At 40.5% G+C, this 20,931-nt stretch overlaps 2 protein-coding genes across 3 annotated transcripts in view; one reads left to right on the forward strand and one right to left on the reverse strand.

Moving 5' to 3' along the window:
- Positions 1 to 506: 506 nt before the first annotated feature.
- ncln (nicalin) lies at positions 507 to 13,777 on the forward strand. Of its 2 annotated transcripts, none has more exons than XM_051376642.1 (15): positions 507 to 804; positions 1,834 to 2,024; positions 2,860 to 3,004; positions 3,114 to 3,208; positions 5,551 to 5,631; positions 5,887 to 5,990; positions 7,284 to 7,372; positions 7,733 to 7,872; positions 8,381 to 8,607; positions 9,222 to 9,309; positions 9,404 to 9,442; positions 10,098 to 10,258; positions 10,400 to 10,453; positions 10,643 to 10,721; positions 11,437 to 13,777. In XM_051376642.1, the coding sequence occupies exons 1-15, from the start codon at positions 630 to 632 to the stop codon at positions 11,497 to 11,499; spliced, it is 1,731 nt and encodes a 576-aa protein (XP_051232602.1). In that variant the 5' UTR covers positions 507 to 629; the 3' UTR covers positions 11,500 to 13,777. The 2 variants fall into 2 exon arrangements, with proteins under 2 accessions (XP_051232602.1, XP_051232603.1); XM_051376643.1 differs by having other exon boundaries at positions 8,381 to 8,559.
- A 16-nt stretch (positions 13,778 to 13,793) lies between these two features.
- The window catches only part of cers1 (ceramide synthase 1), a 28,670-nt gene continuing 21,532 nt past the window's right edge, over positions 13,794 to 20,931 (reverse strand). The window contains exons 4-7 of the mRNA XM_051376645.1: positions 20,106 to 20,267; positions 19,779 to 19,926; positions 19,487 to 19,647; positions 13,794 to 17,992 (exon numbers count right to left, since the gene is read on the reverse strand). Of these exons, the coding sequence (XP_051232605.1) occupies positions 17,950 to 17,992; positions 19,487 to 19,647; positions 19,779 to 19,926; positions 20,106 to 20,267 (514 nt within the window). The 3' untranslated portion in view covers positions 13,794 to 17,949. The remainder of the gene's footprint in view (positions 17,993 to 19,486; positions 19,648 to 19,778; positions 19,927 to 20,105; positions 20,268 to 20,931) is intronic.

The following is a 20,931-nucleotide window of genomic DNA, read 5'->3' on the forward strand; positions in this document are numbered from 1 at the left end:
TTTTAGCACATACTATCACTATGTAAAGTGTCAGCACACACACACACACACACACACACACACACACACACACACACACACATAACGTTATATATATGTGTGTGTGTGTGTTGATAGATAGCTGTGTTTTGTTGCTCATTGTTTAATGACTGAGAATATATTAGTTAATTAAAGTTGTGTTGTTTTAAATAATAAATTAAATAAATGTTTTTGTTTCCCCGAACGGCCTCTGTCGGTTTCCATGGTGAACAGCGTCGCCTAGTGTCGTTAAATAACGTACGGTCCTTTAATGATATAGCTGTCCTACAAGCTGCCTGAAGGACCGTTGATTCAACCGTTGACAATACGATTCAAATCAGTTTTACATATTAAATATAAACGTAATATTCGGTATAAACACATTACACTGTATTAGCCTCCTCTATTGTCATAAACACGTAATAATTTAGCATTCTTGTAGCGCCAGTCCAGAGTAACTGGTAGCCCAGCTGTTGCCTGATCACAACTATCAATCCCTGGTTGCTAATAGCTGGCTAGCTGAACCGAGTCCCCGGCTGTGAGTTGCTGAGAGCGGTGACAGCTGAAAACAGTATTTTATCCGGAGCTGTGCGCTGAACACAACCGCCACGATGTTTGAGGAGGCTAGTGAAGTGTTTGACAACATGTTTAAATCGTCCTTCCCCCTCACCTTCATCGTGTTCATCCCCGCGGTGCTCATCCTGGTGTCACCGCTGCCGGCCGAGGCGGCGCATGAGTTCACGGTGTACCGCATGCAGCAGTACGACCTGCAGGGACAACCGTACGGTAAGTCCGCCGGTGCTCGGTTTCATCTGACGGGATTCAAGTGTAAGCACTGCCGCGTTAACTGGACCTTTTGTTGTCGCCTCCAGCTAACGTGAAGTTTACCTGGAGCAACGTTTCAATGAGCTAGCTGCTAATGTAGCATGGCTGTGCTAGGAGGCAGCGTCGAGCGAGCTCGTTTTCCTGCAATCAAATAGGAATAATGTCTCCTTTAAAAATGAAGTCTGAGCATTATTCTGAAGTTATTTCATTGTTACAGTAATAATACTTAATTACAGCAAAAAAAATACATCTAAAAGGAACCGGACATACATAAAACCAATCTTCTTCAACTGTTTTTACAATAATAAGGGATTTATTTGTGTGTGTTTCAGTTGTGTATAACTGTGTGATAAAGTTTAGTTAGGATTGAGCCTCTTAGCCCAGGAAACATTTTGTTAAGGAGAATAAAGGAGGCCAATAACATCTCCCTTTCCCCACAATCCACTCAGTGAAACAGGGGAGAGAAATTCAAATGTGGATACAACACGGGTTGCTTTCATAAGTATGATATGTAATTACACAATTAATCAAAACATTGTTAGAATCACAATATGTCCAAGTGCATTTATCAAATCTCAGAATCTGATTTTTATCTTGATAAAGGTAAAAACCAGCTGTCCCCTCCTCCTTTCAGTGAATTTCAACAGTGTGGGATCAATAAAGTCTAACTTATCTTATTTGTTCAAAGTTCAAAATAATAATTTCCACTAATAGTGAATTATATCGCAATCGCAATATCCATCAAAACAATCGCAATAAGAGTCTTTTACCATATGCTATCTGTTACTTCCTATTTCATCTATATGTAATGGTTATTTCTGTAGCAGGTTTTAGATGAGCTCACCTCAACGCAGCCCCTTGTGTGATTCACTCTATTTTACAGCTCTAGTGCTCCAACAGCAGGATAAGTCACTCTTGCCCTTTTCTGTTGACAACTAGACAGGAGTTATTGTATCAGAACTGATGATCCGTGTATCTCCTTCCCTTCAGGTACCAGGAATGCCATCCTGAACACGGAGGCTCGTACTGTGGAGGCAGAGGTACTAAGTCGTCGCTGCGTCATCATGCGGCTGGCGGACTTTTCCTATGAAGAGTACCAGAAAGCCCTGCGCCAGTCAGCTGGGGCAGTGGTCATCATCCTGCCCAAGAACATGTCTGCTGTGCCTCAGGACATAGTACAGGTAATAGCAAATCAGTGTCCGGGCTGGTAATGGAACATATTAGTCAATGTGATCAACAGATGTACAAGAACAATAATAATAATTAAGCCATTCACCTTTTATGTTTTCAGTCTTTGCATGGTACAAGTCACGAGTAGCATCCCTTAGTTCTGCTCAGCGTTACTAAGCAGTGCCCTTCGCCACAATCAGGCTTACCACAAGCTTATCTGTTTTGGGTTGAATTAGTTTGTGTTATGAGTCGTGCTCAAGGGCACCTCAACAGTGGTGAGAACAGAGGGAAAGGTGGTGTTCCAACCCATAGTTTATTGACAGCGAAATCACTCTGAACAATATTATTAAAGCTTTGCGTGACTCAAAAACAAAGAGTTAGAGGGAGGACTGTGACAACTCCTGACTCTACAGCGTACAATGTCTTCCTAACCCTTTTACAGAGATTGGATTTTATCTCACTAAAGCACACTGCGCCAGTTATGACTAATTAGACTTGCTGCCCTATGAGTGGGATCGTTAGTGTTTCTAGAAAGCAGAAGTAGTTGGCATTTGATGAGTTACTCATTTGGTTACACAACTCATTTCCATGTTCGGTAAATTATTGTAAAGACAGATTCCAGAAAAGCTCTGTGAGTAAATATCGCAGTTTCTCTCTTCTTTGCTGTAGCCATCTCATATCACTCGCATTCCCCTCAAAACGTGAGCAGTGCTGAACTTTCAGGGTTGAAGGAATTAAACAGATTTCCCCCATACAGTTTTAAACCATCAGCATCTCATGCTAACAAATGGAGCTGTGTGTCTTAGCTTGTTAAACACGCTGTTCCCCTCGGTTTATCCTGTGCAGCAGTTCATGGAGCTGGAGCCTGAGATGTTGGCAACTGAGACCATCGTCCCGGTCTACTTCGCCATGGAGGACGATGAACTGCTGTCCATCTACACCCAAACCCTGACCTCCTCCTCTTCACAGGGCTCCTTATCAGCAGCTGAAGGTAGAGTCTTAAAGTCTGGTCTTATACAGGTAGAGGAGATGGCAAATGTGGGGTGGCCATTCTGCAAGTCATTCAGTTCTAATTTTATGTTTTCTGTTGTTTCCTGTAGTGCTGCTGCATACAGCTACAGCCAACGGCTTCCAGATGGTCACCAGTGGAGCTCAGAGTAAAGCTATCAATGACTGGGCCATCACCAGTTTAGAGGTGAGAGACCGAACCAAAATCTAAAGACGACTGTAACTGAATGAGCTGTTTGAAACAACAGACCACGTTGAAGTGATAATGTTAGCCATTTGACTCACGCAACAACATTCAGTCACTAGTAAGTATCAGAGAGGCTTTCCGCGGTGTGCAGATTACAGTATGGTAAAATCAGTGTTCTTATATTTTCATTATTTATCCTACGTATGTGGGCTTTTAAGGGTGTTTCTAGAACAACCAACTTGAAATGAGGGACAAAAAAGGAAGTGTAGCAGCAGTTTTCCGTACACAGAAATAACCTCAGTAGCACCAGACAGAGGGTTGCAGGATAATGTTACAGTAACATTCGGCAGAACAATTGCTTGGTGGTTAAGACTGTTGTCTCTCAGCAGGAATGCTCCAGATTTACCTCTGTCTTGGTTCTTTCTGTGTGTTAGTTTTAGTTGGCGTAGTTTTGCCCTGGGTGCTTGATCCAGTTTCTCCCACAGTCAACAGACATGAAGCTCAGATAAATTAGAAACTAAACTGAATGAGACTGTACATGATTTAATGTGTCTTGTATGGTGATATCATAATCATTTACCCAATATATCTAAAATTCAAGACAATGTCGGCATGCATTTCTGTAGTTTATGAAATAAAAGGTAGGTTTTTAGTGAGAAATATTAAGATAAAGATGCAGTTGTCATTTTTTGCCTGTAGCCTAAACTGTGTAGACTGTACCAGTCTCTACTAGCCCCACTCAGGCTTCTGATTTTAAAAATATATATCTTTGAAAAACCTCAGAAGGCAGTTTAACAAGAGATATCACAGTTCTGAAGGAGTTAGAAGTTAAAAGGCTTTTTGGCTCAAATGTTATGGTACTGCAATAAGACACAAACTAGGGCTTGGTCTCTACCTGTTGCCAGAGCAAATAATAATTAAGACATTGACGTAATGTCTAGGTGAGTTTTTGTAACTTTTAGCCCAGGTAATATGCTAATCATTTACCAAAAAGTTCGCACTTTGAAAAGGCTTCTGCAAATGATCCCTCTCTCCAGAGTACCGAGGATCCACCTGTGAGGTGGACGAAGAGAGTCCTCCAGTACCTGAAGCTAAGACCGTCAGTCTTGTTTCATTATGCGTTTTATTAGTAGTGAGATGAGATGAGCAAGGCCTGCACAGAATCGATCGCAGGCGATCACCGCACAGTGAATACCGGTTAGATTTGTCTCTGACTTGCTCTGACATCGTGCACACGTGGGCAACGATAACCTCATGAGATTGAGGCGGCCGCAGTTTTTAGGTGCTGCATTGCTCACCGCCTACTGCAAGACACAGGGCATGATTGGAAACGCCTGGCTGTCGCCTGATGAAAAACAAATGGGCTCTTAGTTTTGACAACAAAATTTCCAAAATGTCCTAAATTTCTGTGTGATTTTAATATTTAACAGTGGATTGTAGCTGTTTCTGTCTCATCTTGTGCAATGAACATTTAATCTGTTAGCAAACGTTCTTCACCATCATGTGTTGTTGATGATAACATAAATGTTTATAACTAAAGGCAGCTCACAGATGATCTAACAGGATGCAAACATTTCTGTGACTTCCTGTTTATTATTTGAAAGCTGCTGCAAACTGCCTGACATGCGAGTCCAAAGATTTACCAGCCAAAAATATTTTAGGTATGGTGGACAGCGAGGGTCACATTAGTCTCAACCTTTAGGCATAAAAAAAACACAGCGATATAAACCTGGCCCTACGCTGTGATTCCAAATTATTTACCAACCAAACCCCAAATTTACCGGCATTTGGAGCTTGGCAGGTATTACTCTTGGACCCTGCATGTGTGTGGGCATAAATCCTGGAACAAAAATGGCTGTGTGGACTGAAAGTCTGGAATTTTTTTAATCTAGATGGATTTACACACGCTAGTGGGCTGAGAGGACTTAAAATTCCCTGGTGCTTTTTCTTCAAGGTCTTCCACCTCTAACAAGGAGATTATTAATGCTTAATGTGCGATCATATGAGTACGTTTTCATTCAGAGTTCTGCTACAGTATATTTGTCACAGTTTATGGAGGGATACACCAGAGAACAGTCAGAAAGTGTGCAAAACAAAGCAGGAGTGAGGTGTTAGTTCTGGGCTTTCTAATCTGAGCTTTGTGTCAGAACCAGAAGAAAAAGTGGTTTAGTCACACTGCAGGGGGATAAGGAGACAGGCTGAGGTTTTTCTCTGAGGTCTGCGGTCAGGAGGTTGATTGTGACTGTGTCATTGGCTTAGCTGAATCTAATGCTTTATATATATATTCTGTTTCTGCCTCCTGTTTATTTAACTTGTCTAATGGATCTGTTTTTATTTACTAGGGTCGTCTGGTTGGAGTTGGAGGAGAGGACCTGCCCACTATCGTCGTGGTTGCTCATTACGACTCCTTTGGTGTTGCTCCAGTATGTTCACTGCTTCTTTTCTCCTACAAATAAAAACTGACACTTTCAAAACATACAGGAAATTCAGCTGATTGAATATTTAGTCAGCAAACCATTTATTTAGTCTCCAAGTTCATTACTCAGACACAGTCTCTCTAAGTTGGAGCCCAAAAACTTTATACCGTAGGAGTTCAGGAAATAAGTAATGCAGCACAACAGTCTGTAAAAAGAGAGGAGGCCAGGAAATGTATCTGACTCTGTGTGTGTTGTGTCCAGTGGCTGTCGTACGGAGCAGACTCAAACGGTAGTGGAGTGTCCATGTTACTGGAGCTTGCTCGTCTCTTCTCGAAACTATACACCTACAAGAGGACACACGCTGGGTGAGTAATGATGGTAGATGGTAGCACTCACATTTAGACTGCCTTTTGGGTCATTTTTTGTCTCTTGAGTTGCAAATAAATAAATATATAATAATAGACTATATAAATTTTTAGCTGCATAAAAAGTACAAATTCCCTATTGTTTTACACATTCACGTCAACTAGGGGTGTAATGGTACTTATATTTGTCCTGAAGCCAAAGTTTGGTTCAATACGGACTTCCCTGTGACCCCAACAAACTGTCAGAATGACTGTTTAGTCAAGTTAGTCAAGCTCAGTGGGCAACAATTAGTGTCAGACTGTATGCAGACATTGTTCAACTGAAGTCTGTAGAAACATCAAACATGTAATTTATGACCTCATCCCCCAAATATATTGATCAGCAGAACAGACTGGCAGCCTCTCACTGCAGATGGGGACTGTGCCAAAGTAATGACTAACGCTATAGAGCGGTTATCAATGCGGGTATGCAACCGCACTTGTTGAAAATACAGGATTGAACCATATGGTTCTTGAGCTCTGCTACAATTTGCCTTCACTCGTGTCTTTTAATCAGTCTGTTGTGCTCTGCCCTGTATCAAATTGTTATTTTAAACACCATATTGATATCGGCCCAGAACTTCCCAATTGGTGCATCCCTATTTGTTTTTATTTTCCCTGCTGTACATACCGGATTGGGAATTTTGTGAACCGATGCACCCCTGATGTCAACACATACGCCTCAGTGCTGCAGTCAGTCCATGCGTTGTATATATGATGAACTGTAGAAGCAGTATTGATTGCTGACATGAGTGGTTCATCTGAATAGAAGATAAAGTCTTTTTGTCATGTCTATCACATTTGTTAAGGTTAGTGTCCTGCTCCAAATGCTTTTTGAGAACTATATTGAACATGATCTGTGCACTCTGCTGGCAGTGAGGTTCACAGCTGACTGACACTTAATGCGGTCAATAATATGGTACAGACTCATTCTTATGTCTAAATGTACTTAACAGTCACTGAGTGGAAGGACTCACTTCTTACAGAGAGTGGTTAGTAAAGGAGTAATGGACTTTACTGTAAATTCTCTGTGTAAGACCAAGTTGTGTAGGTTTAAAATCACCTCTACTCATTTGATTTGTAAATCATGCTAAGATATGCTTTGTGATTTTTTTCCCCCACAAACATTCACTTATTACAGCTCTAGTCTCTGTCTGTACATGCTAGTATTACACATCCTTCTTCATCAGGTTCCTTCCTCGGGTGATTTCCCTTGTAGATTTGACTCATTTGTAAATCATGTTGTGTGTTCAGGTACAACCTGCTGTTCTTTGTATCTGGTGGAGGGAAGTTTAACTACCAGGGCACCAAACGTTGGCTGGAGGACAATCTGGATCATACAGGTACTGTTCAGTACTCTCTTAAACAGTACTTACACTTACGTATTCAGGCAACTGGGTTTGGTTTGATTGACTATTTTGGGGCCATAGTTGGGACAATTATGTAAATTGTATATGCAAACTTAAGTACAATCCCAGACCAGTTTATCTGAATAGTAAACAAAATACAAATCAGAACCAAATGTCTGCAGACTATTAGTGTAGTATATGTAGTATCTGTAGTCTATGTATTGTAGTATGTTTCAGTTTGATTGAACCGGTCTGGAGCTAGTTTTACTTTACTTTTTTACTTTTAACCTTCTGTCCTTCAGTATTTTTTTAACTTGATTATTAACTTCTGCTTGTTGTTCTTTCTCTCGATAGACTCCAGTCTGCTGCAGGACAACGTAGCCTTTGTGTTGTGTCTGGACACTCTGGGGAACGGAGACTCTCTGCACCTCCATGTGTCCAAACCTCCTAAAGAGGGAACTCCTCAGTATTCTTTGCTCAAGGAGCTAGAGATGGTAATTCAATTACTGAATCTCTAATCACAACCTTGGACAAAAACACGCCAAAACAGTCTGTTTTGGTAGCAGATGTATAGGTCAATACTAATGATCTCATAGCCGGTATAGAAATGGCTGCTCAAACTCAGTGTTCTGTTATATAATAAGCTGCACATATTTCTGTAACACAAGAGTTTTACTGCTGAAGTCACATCCTGTGGGTTGTGAACCAGAGCATGTGTACTTCTTCACACTAATTTAACTTAAATATGAACTGATGTGTACAGAGTTGTAATTATTAGTTAATTAAAATAAAAAATACACATGTATCTAGCCGGGTTTTAAAGTTGTCCTGGAGCCTAAATCTATTTTTTGTTTTACAATTCTCTTTAAGCTTTACAAGTAGTTTGAATCATTTTTGCTCTCCCCATATTGTTAAATCGAGAGCACATATTAGATTATAGGCTATAATTATATATATATTTTAATATATATTTCTATTTCTGTTGCTCTCATTTCCTCTCAGGTGGTTGCGAGTCAGTACCCAGAGGTCAAGTTCTCGATGGTCCACAAGAAAATCAACCTGGCGGACGACATGCTGGCCTGGGAGCACGAGCGCTTCGGGATCCGCCGGCTGCCGGCCTTCACGTTGTCGCATCTGCCCTCCCACCGCCTGGCACAGCGCTCCAGCATCATGGACGTGCGGTCAGTGTCCCCCTCCTCTCGCCACGGAGCGGGAGAGCCCCCTGCTGGGTGGGTTCATTACTGCAAGTCTCTGAATCATCGAAAGAAAAAGAGTTTTATTCCATTGTAGCTGGCGGTCATTTTCATTCATGTCATTGGTGTTGTTACAGACCCATCCCCCCCTCCTCCACCTCTTCCGACCCACTGTGTCACATCACGTTAAACTCTTTGTGCACATTCCATGGAGAGACTGGAGTGTTGTGACCAGTGCATAGTTTACATCGTTCATGACTGTATTTATGCACTTTTTGTCAGATGTGGAATCAGCGTGAGGTTTTGGGTTTCGGTTTCGGTTTCAGAGTGTGGAAGTAACACCTTCATCCTTTTTTTTCCCCCACTCTCCATTCCTTAATCTTATTCTGCTGCTGTAGACATCCCACTCGCTGTCTCTCTGTCTGTTAGTAAACCATTTATCTGCTCTGTGGTGCAGTTTCACGCTTGACCTGTCAGTTGATATTTGCTCAGTCTTCTTTCCTCAAACTTTCTGCGTTTCAGCCCACCTGCGTGGAAACGGAGGCTGTGTAATCGGTTTCTCCTCTCTCCCTTGATCCTCAGGGCTTCTGCTTTCTCTCTTGACTTTTTCACTTTCTCTAACTTTCTGCCCACGTGTTTGTGTCTTACAGGCCTCATGTAGATGTGAAGAAACTCGGCAGGAACACCAAATTGGTAGCAGAGGCACTGGCCAGGGTCATTTATAACCTCACTGAAAAGGTAAACGCACAGATAGAGAAAATGTATCGACACTAGGCTTTCCACCTGCTTTCTGACTGTGTTGTGACCTTTTTGTTGTTCCTGTACTACCCAGGGGGCCCCTGGAGACCTGCAGATCTTCACCGAACAAATGGTGAGTCACTAAATTCAGCTGTTCTTAGTCTTCTTGAGTCTGATGCGCCTTTTAAAACCAACATTTGAAGGTACTGCAGTTGAGCTGAAGTTTAAGATTAAACATTTAAATGCATTGTAGGAACTGGAATAAAGCGGTGGTCATCCATCCCTAGGGATCGCTACCAACAGCTCATGTCTCATCTTACTTATCACTGAAATATTAAGACTATTTGGTTTGGTGCTGCAGTACTTAGTCGTCCTTCATCTGTTGTTTGATTCTGTGATACAACCGAAATCATCTCAGGTCTGGTTACATTTAACTGAAATATATTGTTATATTTATGACAAAATAAGTCTAAAATCAACTAATGAAGTTCTTATACAGACAAAGTGGTAACAGATTTCTAAAAGATTTATTTTTTTGTTGTTTTTATCCAGACAGAATTTGTTTTGACATTTTGAATATTTAGTATTTTATTAATAATACTCCAATTTTAAGTTGTTAAATCTAAAAGCTGAAACCTCCTCACGTTACTGTAAACAAACAGGTATTGCTTTACGTAATAATTGTTCCCAATATTCAGTTTTCCTACCTTACTGTCCACCACAGACTCTTACGTTGTAGTGCTGTACGCCTGTTGTTGTAATGTTTTCGTCTCTCGTGACGTCACCAGGTTCAGGAGGAGCAGCTTTCAGCGGTGGTGGACTGGCTCACGGCGCAGCCACGAGCTGCTCAGCTGGTAGACAAAGACAGCAGCGTGGTGTCCACTCTGGAGTATCACCTCGGACACTACCTCAAGGATGTCAAGAGACACTATGTCAAAGCTGACAAAAGGTAAAGAAAAGATCTAAGTACAGTTGTATTATGACACCAAATATGAGTGACAGTAGTTCTCTGGATATCATTGTGAATAAACCAGTTGTTGTTTTTTTTTTTGCCTGATGTCAACCTTATGTTTTGAACTCCCGTCCTCAGGGATCCAGAGTTTGTATTCTACGACCAGCTCAAACAGACTATGAATGCTTACAGGTACGTGTTCATGAGCTCCTCTCTAGCGGTGCTTTAGAGCACTTCATACAGACTTCAGTAAAAGATACAATCCAAACATTAAAAACAGCCATTGCATAATGTCAGAGATCATTTTTTGACTGTTTCTCCTTCACTCCTCTTCTCTCTCTCTAACTGTGTCTCTCTCTGGTGACTCTCTCTACCACTCAGAGTGAAGCCAGCTATTTTTGACTTGTTGCTGGCCGTCTGCATTGCAGCCTACTTAGGGTTGATGTATCTGGCTATCCAGGTAAGTCACTGTTCATGCAGTAATGGCATGCAGCACAAAGAGTTCCTGGAAAATCTGGACATTTAAAGACTAGATTCCCAGTTATGGAAACACCTGGAAATTGATTAAAATGACCAAATATCCTGGAAATAATCTATGTTGTGCTGAAACATGTTGCACTGTATTTTAGCCCCTCACTAAGATGTCCTACATAAGCCTAGGTGCATATTTAGTTTGAAACTTAACAGTTTGTAGCTGCGCAGTATGACACTTCAAAGTGGGTTCACCAGATGTGAAGTGTAACACGCTCCCTTTTCACAACATTAATGTTTAAAGCAGCTTTAACAGTTGTTTTACAATAACAATGTGATGGTGTAAAAGTGAGGAACCTACAGAGAAGCATTGTTCATGCTCAGGTTGTTTGTTAATTAAGGCCTCAAAGACGATGATTAATAAATCACTGATGCAACCTTTCTAACTGAATGCTCCTTCTCACTCACCAGTGAGCATTGCGTGAGCATTGTGTGAGCATTGTAACACGCCTTAGTAACCTTTTCTTAACTGAGACTTGTGTTTGAAAGCCTGAGAACCGTTACTGTCATTGATCGATGATACCAGTGTTGTTCCATGTCTGGAAAAGGCCTGTTTGTGTGCAGATGTTTTGTAGGTCTTCTTGTCTGGAAACATGAAATGAACACCGTCTTATGTCTTGTGGTCCTTTTTTTTGTTTTTACAGAACTTCGGAGTCCTGTACAGTGTTGTCCGCAGAATCACCCAACCCAAGACAAAGACCCATTAAAGGCGCACAACACCATTTTTATTATTTTTTTTCCAGATCCCACCGTTTTCCTCAAATCAAGAAACTTTAGCCAGTAAGAACACAGAAGCTGGGCCAAGCTGCTGTTCTCATGATGGTTTTCAAACCAGCAGAATCACTTTCATCTCCTTCATCCTGATCCACAAACTATGATGTCAGATCCTGTCCTGCTGCCAACTTTAATCCATTTGGTCTCATGGACCAGAATAATCAGGAATCATTTTTTCCACTCTCCCTGTCTTCAGGAACACAGATGTCTTTGTCATTCATTAATGATAATCCCTTTTGTTGGAAATATTTCATTATAATTTGATTCTTGTGAGGTAGGTAAAGCATTTGTCCACACCTCTCGAGCTCTAGTTGAGATTAAGTGAGAGTTTGTGATGTTGCTGTACCACCGATCGCTCCTCATTCCTCTGCTCCCGTATACTGTACGAGTGATCATTCTGCCAAACCGACGTCGTGTGTGGTCTCAGGCAGCTACAGGGAGAAACTGACCACACAGAGTTTAGCCCAGACCTTTTCTTTTGTTGAGAGATGTGTTCACACACCTTGTTGTTAAAGGATAGGCTCTTATTTGTTCAATCTGCGTTCATATAATACTCTTGAATTCTTTCTCTCCACGCTGACCTCTAAATCCAGAGACCTTGTTCTGTGCAGAAATCCCCCCTAACGTTCAGCTGAAGACGGTGAGGCTCCAGCAGCCTCCACATTTTGGTATGAAGTTCCCTGTTTGCTAAAAATAACTAGCATCAGAACGTAGCCACTTGGTAACTCAACGTTTTAGCTTCAGGTGAATTTAAGAATGAATTTTGCCTTCCATCCCCCTGGGGTCAAAACCAAGTATTTTTATTATTGATTGATCTGTTTATTAGTTTTTTCAATTAATCGATTGATTGCTTCGACTATTAAATGTCAGAAAATGGTCCAAAATGCACATCGCAGGCGTTTAAACAGCGTTTTCTGTCAGACCAACAGTCCAAAAGACAAAAATCTAAAGTTTACAACAATATAAAACTAAATGATAAATGACTTCACTGATTAATTGACTATGAATATATTTGTTGATTTAATTTCTGGAATGATCACAGTGAACAATAACTTAGACGAGTATTGTGATGAGACGGATGTGAAATAAAATCAGACCTTATCCTTTAAACGCTCAGTGAAACTGACTCCCCTAACACAAATAATGTTTACGAATGAGACGAATTGTCTAAATAAAATGTGAAGTAGTGTTTAGATAATCCTGATTCCATTGCCTTGTGAATTTATTAAAGAAACATTCATTTGAATAGGAAAAACAATCCTTGCCAAATAATTATTGTGTTTTTAATCTCCCCCTTTCTTCCATTTAATATATTTCGGTAAAGAGATTCTTTGAAGTTTTCCTTCTCGCCTTTTTCTGTAGTCGAGGTTTGTTTTCTGTTACCGTGGGAACTGGTGTGTCTTATTTTTACTGCTCAAGTCTTTTTCTTTCTTAAATCCTGAATGGATTAAAAAGTCGTGCTGGTGAAGTAAACTCACCTTAAAGCTCGTGTTAAGAAAGGTCATAAGCAACAAACATGTTTTTTTTTTTGTTTTTTTTTTCCTTCTGTCTAATCAGAGCGTGTGTGTGTTGAGTGTGTAAGAGGACAACGTACAACAAATCATGATAAAACTCCCCCCGTACTCCCGTTTTTATCAGCAGAAAACATTGTGCTGAATCTGACTGTTTGCTGACTGCAGCAATAATGTGATTTGACTTGATCAGACATTTTTTAAAGCCTTGTTAAGATTTCGGTCAAGCCGGCACTGCAGTATTTATACACTGGATGTCTTAAAATTGGGCAACAACACAAAGAGTGTTGGATCAAAGGGGCAAAAATATCTTCAAACACACCTAGAATATTAACTTTATGACATGTTGGTGTGTGTAAAACTAATGCTGCAGTGTTTCCTTGACCTTTTCTCTGCCCTGGTCTTGCCTTGTTGTGGGTGAATGGTGTTTATTTGCTGTTTTGTATGTTTTCCATGTTACTGCATGACCTCTGACCCACCATCACCATGGTTACATGAATTTTTATTTACCAACAAGAGGGAAATGGTGTGTGGTACATATGAATTTTTTTTTTTGTATTTATTGAAGCGGTTATTTTTTAATTTGTGCACTGAAACAAACTCTCCTCTGGTCTGAACTCTGTTTCGCCTCATCCACAACACTTGATCTTTGCAATGAAAATATCAGTTGTGATTAAAAAATAAAATAAATTAAAAGAAATCACAAGGAACACATCTTTTTTTTTTACTGACATGTTTTATTTTATGGGAAAAAATGAAACGTTAACATTGGCTGAATGGTATTAAAATTGCATTACAAAAGAGCAAGTACGCGTCTTTATCAAGTGGTCAAATTCAGTTTGAAAAAAACGGGGCAATTTGTATCTCTCACAGCAAGTATCAATGGTCCAAAAAAACATGTATCATTAAAATACACTTTCAATTAATAAGTTTTAGTTACTGATTCTTCCAAGAAAGTCATAAAAATTCCCAAATTCTCCCTTCCCTTTTTCTAATTTTGATCTACTAATGAACAATAAAAATAATACTAATAAATTACAGTGCAATTTATAAGAAATACCTGCAGGGCTCTCCTGCCCGTCGGTCTCTACTAGCTCTCCTCTTCGCTCGTCACCAGTTCCCACAAATACTTGCCTCATAATTTGGGTGGACATTTTGGCACAATCAAACCATTCGTGAGGATACTTAGTGTCATGGTGGAGCGAAGCCTACGGGCCAGTTCAGGCAGACAAGTCGTATTCGCTACAAGCCTTTGAAGTACAGCAGCCCCGTCAACGCTGCTCATCTCATCGTCTCTCCCTGATCTTCTTTGTGCTAATCTTAATGTCTGCAAACGAGGAGTGACGAGGTCAGAGCCTACACACCAAAATACGTCCTATGCTGTACTCGACACAAATTGACACACTGTAGCCTTTGAAATATTCCTCTCAGTTTATGAACACTGCTTCTTTTATCTGCACTTCTTGGATTTCTTTTGATCGTGATGTACGGAAACGGGGAGCGACGAGGTCAGAGCATAGACGCCAAATATTCCTACTTCTTCTCTACTCACTGCAACACAAAAACCCACAACAGCCTTTTCCCCGATAAGACAGCCTCGTCAATGCCGCTGCTATACTCATCGGTTTGCCAACGCTGCTTCATCATTTCATCGTCACTCCCGGGATCTCCTGCGTGCTGATCTCGGTGTACGCACGTTGGGGAGTGACGAGGTCAGAGCCTAGACATCAAACATCAAATCTGTACATTCACATAATTCCGTTCCAGGTGAGTTGTCTGACTGAACCGAGCTTCACGTCCTTCCGAAAAACTTCAAAAAAAAACAAAGATGACCTGAAATGTAGGCCACGGTTGTATCAAGCATTTAAATAAGAATCAGCCAAATCCATACAGAAAGAAAAATAAACTGACAGCCTCAAAAAGTTTTCCCTTCAATTTCAGATAGTTTCGTCCCTTGTGGGTTTGAGTTAGGGGTGGGCGACATGGATAAAATCCTCTCTCCCAATATACATTATTTATTATGATACAGATCAAGATCTGTTGAGCCTAATCTAGTGCACATCTGGAAGTTGCTGCAGCTGTTTTTGGGTAGTAAATACCTGAAAAGACAAAGTACTTCAGATGCAAAAAAATATATAAAATCCAATATTGCCATTAAAACAGCTCATTGATTTACAACTCTCCCCCACAATGGCTGAACACACCCAGAGATGTTAAAAGGATACACACCACGTTATAAACAGTACAGTGAATTTAGATTGTCTGATGGTTCTATTTCTTCATATCGCCCAGCCCCTGGAAGTAGTTACTCACTTACACGTCACAGGACTGAGAGAGGGGGGTCCAACAGAGAGGTGGAGGACACAGTACCATACCAGACTTTAGGGAAGCGTCACACCTAATCCAGACCACAGGTCTTTGTGGTTCTACTGCGAACTTCACTCCTGTCATCTTATAACAAAAATATCAGCAAACTATGGATAATCTAGTCTCACAGTTGAGCAGGAAGGATCTCTGAGCTCACTTTCCTCCATATCAGCATGCTAGTAAAACCAGTCAGCCACGGGACTCTGAACGTCTGATATATTACACACAGTAACATGTTTTATAAACCATGTTACTTACAGTACAGATGTATAATGACTACAGTAAAAATTAGTGCGAGCCAGCATTCAGATTAAAAAGGAAGAGAATCTGAGACTAAATCCAGATGTACAAAAACGACTCTCCCTGGTCCCTGGAAACATCTGATTTGAGCAGACTATCACCGACTCATACACAGCAGAAAAAAACCCAACACAACTGGAATACCAACAGTGCTCTCAGAGGAAAAAAAAACAACAACAAAAAAACAGCAGCAATTCCAAAAACAAATCAACAATAATATCCTGAACTACAGCAATAATAGTGATAGTTTAATGTAAAATTAAAAGTTAGTTTGAACTTCCGATCATGGAAGACCAACTAACAAGATCAACTAAAACAGACAGACGCTTCTCCTACGGACAGACGACATCTGCGGCCTGCTCCAGCAGCACAAGCATGCTGTTCATCGAAACAAAAGCTTGAATTTGATCGAGACGGTAGGAAGAATAGAAACATCCCTTATTTTCCACAGGTGCAGCAACTGTTTCCACTAACACACACACACACAGTAAACCAGTGGGATCCAGGGAAGTGAAATAAATCCCTTTGTAGTATAATTCAATGTGTTGGAAGTACAGATGGCACCAAAAAATCTTCCCATATGTGGGATTTCTGGGATAAAATAGACTTAAATCTCATTCTTTCCCTTCATGAATGACTTGAGATGTATGTAAAATACCCACGTTTTTGTGCCAGATTGGGGGGGGGGGTCACACTGGTTTGTTTGTTTGTTTGTTTGTCAGCCAACATTATGTGTGTTCAGTGCTCACAGCTGCTTCAAAAAAGATCACTTTTAGGACATTAATAAAGACATTATGATTACATAGTTAGAGGATTTTTTTCGTCATTGTTTGTTTGTAAGACAATTTCATAGCATATTTCCAAAATCATTCAATGTCATGCATTCCTGAATACCATAATGTGTGCATACATAATGTTTTTTTTTTTAATCATACTGATTTTTATCTTTACACAAGTTCTGGGCTATTGTTCCAGTTATCTGTGAACCTGATAGCCGCCACCACCCACGAACTGGTTATAAGTGTTATTCAAATTCATATTGTTTAAACAAATTAAATTATGAGGATGATACTGAAACCCAATCAATCAATTCTAGCTATTTGCTGTCATTAAACCAGCAATCAGCTTGTATGCCTTCATTTCAGTGCAGCAACAGATGCTTTGCAACACACAAAGACAAAAAAAAAAAAAAAAAAAAAAAATAAATAAAACGAATTTCTATATAAGAATGCCAAGTGAATGTTTCCAATGCGTGTTGATCATCAGTACAAGAGATAAAAGAAATCAGACTGAGAGGTGAAATGTTGTGAAAAGAAGGATTTTGAGCTTAAAGTTCGGCTACATCCATACTCTCCACATCCTGAAACACTTAACACGCGCACATACCGACACACGCCAAAGTGGCTTTTCAGTTCAACCTAATGGACGCAGGGAGAGCAGCCAGAGCTGTGTGGTCGCCACCACTAACTTGTGCAATGATATGAAAATCAATACATGTGGTGAAACAGCACCAGACAAAATGCCAGGAAGGCTCTCCTGCATCTCTGCAGCCATGAGAACGATACTGACAACAACGCAGAGGTTCCGATTTTAATCTTTTTTTTTTTAAATCTTTTTTCCTTTTTTTTTTTTAGCCTTTTCTCTTCATGTGTGGAGTCAGAGAGGATGGACGGAGGTTGAAGAGAGTGAAGAGGGAAAGGAATTCATTAGGAAACATATTTCACTGACGGCAAACACAGCTCACCCTTATTGTTTTCTAAAGGTTAACTGTAGGTCTAAATGTATACAGAACCACTACAGGCCTAAACCTTTTTCCTGTCTGCGGCGCTGTTCAGGGTGATGTTTTGATTATGACACCCTGTACTACTGTATGTGACAATTCCAGTCCAACTCTCACTCAAACTGGTTTGTTTCTACTGAATCTATCAAATGTAAAGTTAGCAACAGTAAGACAAAAAAAAAAAAAAAGTCACCTGAAATAACATTCACAGTGCTCTAATAAAAACAAAATGACAGTGATTAAATGAAATGTTCTAAAACAAATAAAAAGAGTAAAAACTCATTGTGGCCTAACTCGCTATTTTCCTTCTTCTTTTTGTGACACTCTTCCCTTCAGCCACGTTTTAAGCGTGAGCCGTCCGAGGAGGGCATCTCGTCTTGCTTGTACTTGTAGCCTAGTGCCAGGTGGTGGCGACGGAGAGCGTGTTATAGATGCTTGTCCTTGGTGATGCCGTTCTGCACGTGCTTCCTGCGGAGAGAGAGGAGAGAGAGAAAGAGAGAGTCAGGGAAGTGAGAGTGGAAGGAGCCTCAGTCAGGACGGGAACGAGGAGAAGAGAATGAGCATGTCAGGTGAGGTGATCAGCAGACGTGAGGCATTAGCAGGCAGAGAGGATATCAGCAGGGTTCAAGGCCGGGCAGATAAGGAGTGCCACATAATCACATCTCAATATGGTCCCAGGCTCTTTGATCTTATCTACTTGTGAGGGCCGCTGGTTACACAAGCTCAGTGGGAGTTCTGCTCTTTCTGCATCTACACCTGCCTTCAAGAGAGGAGACGGTGCCAGTGGGGATAAATTCTTGTGTTCTGCTTGAGTTATCAAATCCTAGACAGCGTCAGCTTTTTATTCTGTGAATACTCTAATCATAATATTCAAAGGCTAACGTGATAATCCGCAGTAGAAGATAGAGGACACATGACAGGAGGCTAAAGGCAGCTCCCAGATAAACACAGAGGGATCCATAACTTCAGATAAAGGTACAGATATCCTTTGGTTTTAGTCAGTTTAGCATTTTCTGGTTTAAAGCTCACTATTGAGCTACTCATTTACACATTAGAAGTGACCAATATTACACAATACAATGGCTTCTCGGAACTATATAAAAGCTCCACAGATTAAAACTAAATATTTGTAAATGTCAGTATTATTCATACCAATCTCCTCTTATAGAGGCATAATAATTATTACAATAACTGCTAGGATGCGTTAGGAAGGATACCAACTACAATAACACACTACAAAATACAAATTAATTGTTCTATTAACACAAAATTGATTAAAGGCACCATTTGACCAGCCAAAGCTGACTTTAAGAGTAAAATAAGAAATAATTTAAATAATAATCAAATTAAAGAAAGGTGCTGTGTGTGCTATTTTTCAACATTAATTTATATTTGTACATTTAAGCACATTTCAATTATGACTTTTATACAGCACAGCATTCGGTTTAAAAGAGACATGATCGTATTTTATAGAGACCAACCTCTCTTTGTAGTAAATGTTAGCATGCTAAACAAATGTGGTAGACTACATCAGCATGTTAGCATGATCACTGTTAGCATATTAGCATGCCGATGTTAGCATTTAGCTTTAAAAGCCCCTTTGCCAAAGTACAGAGCTGCTAGCATGGCTTTTTTTTTTTACTGACTTAAACTTTAATGTGTTTATTTATGATATATTCATTTTGGTCTCATAGCATTAAGTCAGTCATCAGTATTAGAACTTAACGCTGGTGTAAAAAAAAACTGCAACAGGCCTACTCTGGTCTTAAAACTATTGATTTACTAATGTGGAAATTGTACATATAGCACCTTAAACTGCTGGTTCGGTTGCCTGCCAAACCTGCTGCTGGTAAAAACAAACTCAGCATTTACTGTGAAAGTCTGCCAGCAGTTGGCTGGTGGTGGTTTTCCACCCCGAGATGAGGTCGCTCTGTCAGATTAAACAAATGAGATGCAGCTCACCCCTGGGCAGAGATGTGATGTCCAGCACCATCATCGTTGTTTTCTGCCTGAGGGACATTGAGCAGACCCGCTGCCGCCTTGCTGCCGTCCTCTTCCTCGTACTCCCTGACATCGTTCAGCTCCTTCATCTTGAGCACCTTCACCACGAAAACCACAATGAACTACACGGGAGAACAGGAAACACAAAGAGATCACATTGTGTTATTTCTGTGGCAGGTCTTGTTGAACGTTGACATACAAATCGAAAACAATGCTTTCGGGGTATAAATAAAAAAAACCTGTGTGTCCTCACCAGGAACCAGTAGATGTTCATGAGCAGCAATGCCAGAAGAAGAGCGTTGAAGAAGAAGTAGAAGGGGATGCTGGGGACAGACTGGAGGCTAGACACACATGTGGCATACAGCACTTTGAGAGGGAACCAGTAGAGACGGAACCAGAACCTGAGAGAGATTGAGACGGAAACAGAAATGTTTGTCGGTTCATCTGATTCATCGTATCACCGTGAGTGAATACGAACCAGACAGACAGTTGACGCTGTCAAGACAACAAAAAACCATGACAGAGAACAAATCAGACGAGAAGACAGAGAAAATGAGTCTGTGTGTTTGTTGAGCCTCACCAAGTGATGCTGAAGCTGACAGAGCCCATGTTGGACAGCACGTCGTTGAGCAGGTGATAGCCTCCTCCTCTGGACTTCAGGTAGATGTTGAGCTTGGTGAACTCCAGCTGAATGTCATTGATGTCGTGGAGGAACAACACCAGAATCCCTACGTTGTGGTATCTGAGGGACAGAGTATGTAAATAAGATATTGTCAGTGAATACAGTCAGCAAAAGGAAGTTGAAACATGAAGCAGTTTATTTAAAAGGAATGTTTCTGTTTCAATTCCCAGGCACAAAAAATCTAAGCAATGCTCCTATCTCCCCTTTTCTGCAAGATCTATTTATTTTCAGGCAGAAAGCTGAAAGCCTTACAGCCATACACCACTATGTATTATACTGGTGTGTCAATGTTAATGTTTGAGTAGTTAAAAAAACAACCAAGCCAACCAAGTAAATTTTGCTTTATTTTGCGTGCTACTTCAGACTACTATTACCAAAGTGTAGTTCAACACACATATGACTCATGGCTGTGTGTCTGCTGTATATCCTGATGTGGTCATATCAAGCTGAAACCTGGCAAATGAAGCCAACATGGAAATAAGAAAAACTGCAGTTCCTTGAACGACCACTCGAGGCTGGAAGTGACTCAATATATTAAAATGCCCTTTACAAATTTACAGCAGAAATAAACATGTTTACAGCCTGGTACAAAAAAGGTTTCAGTCTCTATAGCTAATTTCCCCTGTTCATGAAAACTGTACAAAGGTTCATTTGTATACAACTTAACATTTAAATAATATTAAGGTTTAAAGTTCTGCATAATTAGGGGCGTGGCCGCTTTGTG

This window comes from Dicentrarchus labrax, unplaced genomic scaffold (genome assembly GCF_905237075.1).
Source record: "Dicentrarchus labrax unplaced genomic scaffold, dlabrax2021, whole genome shotgun sequence".
Lineage (NCBI taxonomy): Eukaryota > Metazoa > Chordata > Actinopteri > Moronidae > Dicentrarchus > Dicentrarchus labrax.